Source organism: Coptis chinensis, chromosome 1 (genome assembly GCF_015680905.1).
Source record: "Coptis chinensis isolate HL-2020 chromosome 1, ASM1568090v1, whole genome shotgun sequence".
NCBI lineage: Eukaryota > Viridiplantae > Streptophyta > Magnoliopsida > Ranunculales > Ranunculaceae > Coptis > Coptis chinensis.
The window spans coordinates 83195113-83201972 of NC_141456.1; the positions used below are offsets into that span (position 1 = coordinate 83195113).

General features: G+C 37.5%; 1 protein-coding gene across 1 annotated transcript; it reads right to left on the minus strand.

Moving 5' to 3' along the window:
* Nucleotides 1-1111: 1111 nt before the first annotated feature.
* On the minus strand, nt 1112-2551 carry LOC147525494 (uncharacterized). The gene has a single exon (XM_086579538.1). The coding sequence runs from the start codon at nt 2549-2551 to the stop codon at nt 1112-1114; it is 1440 nt and encodes a 479-aa protein (XP_086435664.1).
* Nucleotides 2552-6860: the final 4309 nt, after the last annotated feature.

The following is a 6860-nucleotide window of genomic DNA, read 5'->3' on the forward strand; positions in this document are numbered from 1 at the left end:
TTTAGTCCACACTACTAAGTCTTGATCGAGATTGGTTCTGATTTCAGTGTTTAAAATGCTCTCCTTCAGGGCTCCATCAGGTAAGTTGTGAACTAGTGCATTCCATCTCCCATTAGTGATAAGGTGACTTACTGTAGCATCATCAGGTAGATGTAGGGAAGCTTGAGCTTGCACATTTAAGAGAAGGGGCTGGTCCTGTAACCAAGGGTCATGCCAAATCTTTGTTGCTTCACCGTTGACAATCAAGTGCTTGATGAATTTTCTGGCATTCTTTCTGGCCTTGAGAATATTCCTCCAAACCCATGAGCTGTCATTGGGTATCTTCATGGTCCAGAAATTTTTATTCTTGATTTGGTATTCCCAGATCCATTTGGTCCACAGAGTATCTTCTTTACTTTCGACTTTGAAAATCAAGCCGCAGTAAGCAGCTTTGTTCCATACTCTTGGGTCAATGATCGACAAGCCACCTTCCTCTTTGCTCAGTCTAAGAGTCTCATGGCTTGCCTTGTGCATCTTCCTTTCCATAGTAGCTCCAGTCCATAGGAATCTATTACTGAGCTTCGCAACTTTATCTAGGATGCCAACTGGGAGGATGAAAGTTCTGGCCCAATAAATATGAAAAGAGGATAGAATAGATTGGATGAGCTGTAACCTTCCTGCATAGGTTAGTGATCTATTCTTCTAATTAGCCATTCTATTGGTGATCATCTCAAGAAGAGGCAGGCAGTCCTTGGTACCAATTCTTGAAGAGGAGAGAGGCAGCCCCAAGTATTTTATTGGTGGGGTTACAAGACTGACATCCAGAATATGAGCAAGGGCTTGACTATCATCTTATAACATGCTGCCTGTGAGCATAGATGGCTTCATGGTTTAACTTGTAGGCCAGTGAGAGAAGTGAAAGATTTTAATACTTCCTTGATTGCCAAAATGGACCTTGTTTCCCCTTTACAAAAGAGGAGAACATCATCTGCAAAGCTAAGATGGGTAATCTTTAGCCTGCTGCACTTTGAGTGAGGTGAGAAATGCTTGTTACTGAGCCCTAGCTTAAGAAGTCCTCCCAAGATTTCCATAACAAGCACAAAAAGATAAGGAGACAGTGGATCTCTTTGCCTCAATCCCCTTTTACCTTCAAAGTATCCCTGTGGAGTTCCATTAAGAAGGATTGAGAAGGATGGAGTGGTGTAGCACATAGATAGCCATGTAATGAATCTTGGTTTGATGATGTGACTTCCTCGATCAATTTTGCAGCTGTAAGGTTGTCCACCACACTACGCATTGGGAGTTCATCTAACAGTTCTTCTTGGCAGGTGATAGGGGAGGAAGAGCCTATCAGATCTTTATAGTACTTGATGAAAGTGTCTGCCACTTCAGTTTGCCCCTCCTTTTTTGTTCCATTTTGATTGTGAACAGACCAAATGATGTTTCTGTTCTTCTTCTCTCTGATGGCATGGTGAAAGAAGGCATTTCCCTTGTCACTATAATCAAGCCAATCATTATCATATCTTTGCTTCAAGTCCATGTATTCCATCTCTATGAAGTTGCATAGTTCTTCTCTTGCTATTTTTTCTTCACTGCATAGGAGAGGGTTTTGTGGATTGCGTTGCATTTCTTTTTGGATTCTAACAAGGTTTTCTCTTGCTACTTCTGTTCTGATATGGATATCTGATAAGTATGCTCTAGCCCAACCCCTTAATTTATATTTGAGAATCTTGAGCTTATATACTAGAACAAAGAGGGGGCAGCCCACTACTTCAACTTCCCAGACTTGCTGTACCACTACTTTGAAGTCTTTATGGAGAGACCAATAATTTGAAAATCTGAAAGGGTAGCACCCTCTCTCATGGTGAAGTAGGTGGATGAGCATAGGAGAGTGGTCCGAGATGCCTTGAGTGAGAAATTCAACAGAAGAGTTTGAGAAGAGGATAGACCAGTTGGTGTTCACTAAGATTCGATCAATTTTGGACCATTTCCTATTTACACCATCTCTGTAGTTGGTCCAAGTGAAGAAGCATCCTGAGGCTCTGAGATCGTATAGTCTCGTGTCTGCAAGACATTCTGCAAAAGGAGTTGTTTCTCTTGCTAACACTGGTTCTCCTACTCTTTCATGAGATAGTAGAACATTATTAAAGTCGCCTAATACAAACCATGGACCAATAATGCTTTGATGTAGATTTCTCAACTCCATCCATAGGCATAGTCGGTCGTGTGGACTGTTGCTAGCATATACTAAGGTAATGTGAGCACTTAGAGAGTTTTGGTGAAAAGTCACCTGACAGTGCAAAAACTGGGCAATTTCGTTAAGCTTTGTAACTTTCATATAACTGTTATCCCATAGAAGCCATATCCTTCCATTAGGATTGCTTGCATAGTTATTCATAAACCCCCATCCTGATGTGCATAACCCACTGATCTGCACACTCTTCACTTCCTTTACTTTGGTTACTAATAGTCTCAAAAAACACAGTTTATTCTCCCTGATGAACTTGTTTATTTCTTTAGCTTTTTTGAGGTCATTAAGGCCTCTTATGTTCCAAGTACAGAGCTTGGTCATCATGCTAAAGGATTGGTTTTGTTCCTTGACCCCTTGGGTCTACCTCTACTCTTTTTCTAAGTTATAGGAGCTGGCGAAGTAGTCATAGGAGCTGGTGAAGTAGTCGCTTCTTCTGCTGCTCTTTTATGGGCTCTTGTTTTGGCTTTGAGTACTACTTCTCTTGTAGTCTCATGGTCATGGAAGTAATCTGTTGGCTCACCTTCAGAAATATCATCTTCTAGTTCTTCTTCACTGTCAACTAGGAGTTGAAAAGAGTTGTGCTCCTGGAGATATTGTTCCTTTTCGTTTAACTTCCTTAAGGCTAGAGCATCATCAGTTTTGCCCGTCCTTGGGGATGAGAGGAAGCTTTGAATAGGCAAGAGTTGTTCGAATGGCATAGTGGCCAGATCGTTTCCTACTGAATGACAGCTTTCAGTGTTCAAGGAGTCTAGAGAACTATTTTCATCACATTCAGCATAATGCAATCCTTCTTCAGTGGATGTATCCTCTTCAACTGCCACCTCTTCATTGATTATTTCTGTAACTTTCTTCTTTGTATTTAAGTTATCCTTTACTCTCCATACTTGTTTAGGTTTTGCTGGACAATTGTTGGCTTTATGCCCATAAAGCTTGCAGTTTGAACATGATACTGGAATCCAAGGGTATTCCAGTTGGAGATCTATAACTTTTTCTCCCATTTTGACTGGGATAGAGGTTTTGAATGAGTAGTCTACAAGAACCACTACACAGATTTTAGCAAAAGATAATTGAGTTCTGGCCCGATTAGCTTCATCCATGTTCAAGGGTTCACCAATCAGACTTGCTACATACCCCAGTCCTTCATCAGCCCAGAGTTCCTATGGGAGATCCATTAGTTTAACCCAGATTGGTAAACTAGAGATTTTGGTACGTTGTGCTTCCATTTCTGGAGACCATTGCCTCACCACAAACAGTAGACCGGCAATAAAGATAGGGTCAGCTTCTAAAACTTGTTTCCTATCTTCATCCACATTTGAGCCTTAATTTTGTTAGGGAGCAAATTAAAATTATTTTACAATGAGAAAGAGTGGTGTTGGGGTTTTTCCATTATTTTATGTCCAAAGATTTGTGTTGCATATTTGCATGTGGATTTGGTGTGGAGGAATGCAGTGAGTTTCGAATTGTGGCATTTGAATTTGGTGGTGGAGGAAGGAATGAGTTAACTCACTGAATTGATTGAGTTTTGGGGATATCATGTATTGTTTGAAAAAACTTGTAGAATATGTTAACAAGTCACATTTTTTGTTTGGTAGAGGGTAAGGATGGTCCTACCCCCTAAAAGGAGGCAGGACGCAAGCAATCATCATAACTTTATATATTGGTGATGATGTTACCTCATCTATATAAAGGTAAACCTCTTCTCATTATCTGAACACTCATAATAAGAATTCCTCTCTTACTCTCCTAGATTGAACTTCACTCATTTGCATCATTATTGAGTCGCAACAGGGTGCTGATTATTTGGTAGCTCTTGAACTTGTTAGTGGTTGCGTGTACTTAATTTATACCTCCTCTTAGCTGATCTCTCAGCAACCTGTTAGTGTACTTAATTTATACTTGTTAGTGGTTAGTGGTGCTGATTTTTATTTATTTATTTATTTATTTATTTTTATTATTTTTTTTTTGGTATATAATCCTGGTAGCTAGGGGTCTACCTAATCCTAAAATTATTCAGGAAAATAAAATAAGGACCATAAAATAAATCACAATAAAAAAATGATTTTTTTTCTCCTAAAAATGCAATTTACCACCATAGATTAAATAATAATTTAGTAATAAACTAGTAAGTGGGATTTTTATGTGTATATGGGGGCATTTGGGAGCAATGCCTACAGCCTACTCGACAAGTATTGACAAATATCCATGTTTCACTTTTTCCCCTTTCACGAATGGTTAGTTGCAGGCACACGTGGAAGTGGTTTATTGGTCCTAGATTCTCTAAGGTGTCTAAGTTCCCCTAGACAAATTCTTTGTTTGGAATGTTGTAGGCCTAAGATGAATTATGAGAGTTTTAGGAAGCACTTGGTAAACAAGAATAAGAATTCTTGAGAGAGTAATTATGAGATCGAGTTCATTAGGAACTAGCTATATTGTATATAGCATGTGCCCACGACACTGTTTCAAATTAGGCCCAAAAGAACCCCAACCAACCGAATGATAAAAGCCCAACCCACAAAGCAGCCATTGTTGACCAAATCAACAATGATCCAGTACTATTTCAAATTAACATTTTAAACTGCACATATCCTATAAGACTTTGGTTCTGCCATGTCATTACTTATGAGAAACATTTGTAGCCGCTGGATGGGCTCTGCGGGCCCCACACCAAGCCTTTTTATTAGATAGATTTTTTACAAAATACTGTATGTTATTTGGTTGTTATAAGAATTCTTTGCATCTAGAAACTATATTGTACACGTGTCATTTAACGACAAAAAGTGAAGTGTTTGTTGGCATGAGAAAAATAATCATAACCCTCTCAACCAGTCAACCTAATATGTAAATACATTTTTCCTTTTGCTTTGGTAAGTTACTTGTATATGTACAAATTATTATAAAACTAGTTAATGCCCATGCCTTCGGCACGGATTTTATAAAGTTATTGTGTATTTTTATTGTAATTGGCATTAACACCTGCAAAATAGTTGTTGTAACTTTGGCATGGATAGCTCTTATCAAATGTCTTCCTCTAATGGGAAAAGTTTGTTGTGTAGATAAGTTCTTATCAAATGTTTATTATCGGGAAAAAAAAACAAACAAACAAAGGCTGTTGTCACATGTCTGCCTCTAATGACAGAGTTTGTTGTGCATATAATGGGGCAATGTCTATATAATTCCAAAAAACTAATCATGTTTAAAACCTCCAAGAAACTGAATTTTGGTTATGTCAATAATATTTATGTTTCTGTTTTGAATACATGGAAAAACACCAAAACTTAAACAGAGAAATATGAGGTGGAGGATTGGCATGATCTTTTTTCTTTGACTAACTGTATACAAAAGCAGAGATCCATTGGCATGATCTTTTTTCTTTGACTAACTGTATACAAAAGCAGAGATCCAAATATTAGATTTTGCAGACTTCTTGTCATAAAAGTGGTTTTGAAACCCCTAGTCACTCCTGACCTGAAAATAACAAAGCAATGATGCATGTTTAAGTACCCTAAACAAACTATGGAAATGGAATAGGAGGGAGGTGTGCAAATCCAATATTAACTTTCAAATTAAATGCCTCGAGTATGTGTTTACATGAAAATAATTGTCCATCTACACTTTTTATTTCATTCCCTAAAAAAGCACCAAAATATATTTCCATAAACAAAGAAAACCATGAGCCATGTAGTCATTTTTCTTTATGAGAAATCTTTTGGAGTAAACCCACCAAGTATAGTAGTTATTGATGCCATTTCATATGGAGGCCACCAAATAAATAAGACGAAACATCAATTATAACCTAGGTGCTTGTTTCATGTATTGGTGGTGACATTAAGTTTTTTTATGGTGCCGCAGACGTATTGGCTATAGTTAGGTTCTCACTATTCCATTGTACTTTCTAGGCTTCTAGCTAGCGTATGTAAACATATTACAATCAAATATGTTTCCTATGAAGGTCTCACCTAAATCTAATGTCATAATAATGAGCCATATAGTCATTTTCCCTTATGAGACATCTTTTGAAGTAAACCCACCAAGTATACTGTAGTCTTTAAAACCATTGGTCGCAAAGGTTGTATACTAAATTAATTAGGCAAAGGCGGATTTTTTTTTTTTTACTTTAACACTCGCCAAGTATATTGTAGCCCGCCTAACAATCATTGATTGCAAACTACAATAATTAGGCAAAGGAATGAAGAAAACTTTTTTCTTAGCTTAGCTTTTACACTTACTTGCCTATGGATAGACTTCAACTTTGCAACAACATCCAAGAGCTATGTGAAAGACCATTATCTTCTTTAGTTTCGTTACTTTTTGCATATTAATCAGTAACTCTTGGTGATTTTCCAAGTAATTCTTTGATTCTATGTTCATTTATGTCTAAATGGTAAAATCCAGCTAAATATTGTATAGTGCTGAGTTTGTGCAGAAGGCCCTAACACCTACAATGAATATCATCAGTGGTTGCTAGTTGCTGGTACTTGAGAATTGTAGATACTCTCCATTGTTCCAACAGTTGGTCTGTGTGATGGTAAAATACAGTAGCATGTAACAATTTAATTACTTGATAGCTTTTCACAGACTACAGATACATTCAAATCTTACCAAAGCAAAAAATAAAAATAAAAAATCACAG

What these genes read in the sequence shown, in the direction of transcription:
- LOC147525494 (XM_086579538.1), bottom strand. Translation starts at nt 2,551, where the DNA reads ATGACCAAGCTCTGTACTTGGAACATAAGAGGCCTTAATGACCTCAAA.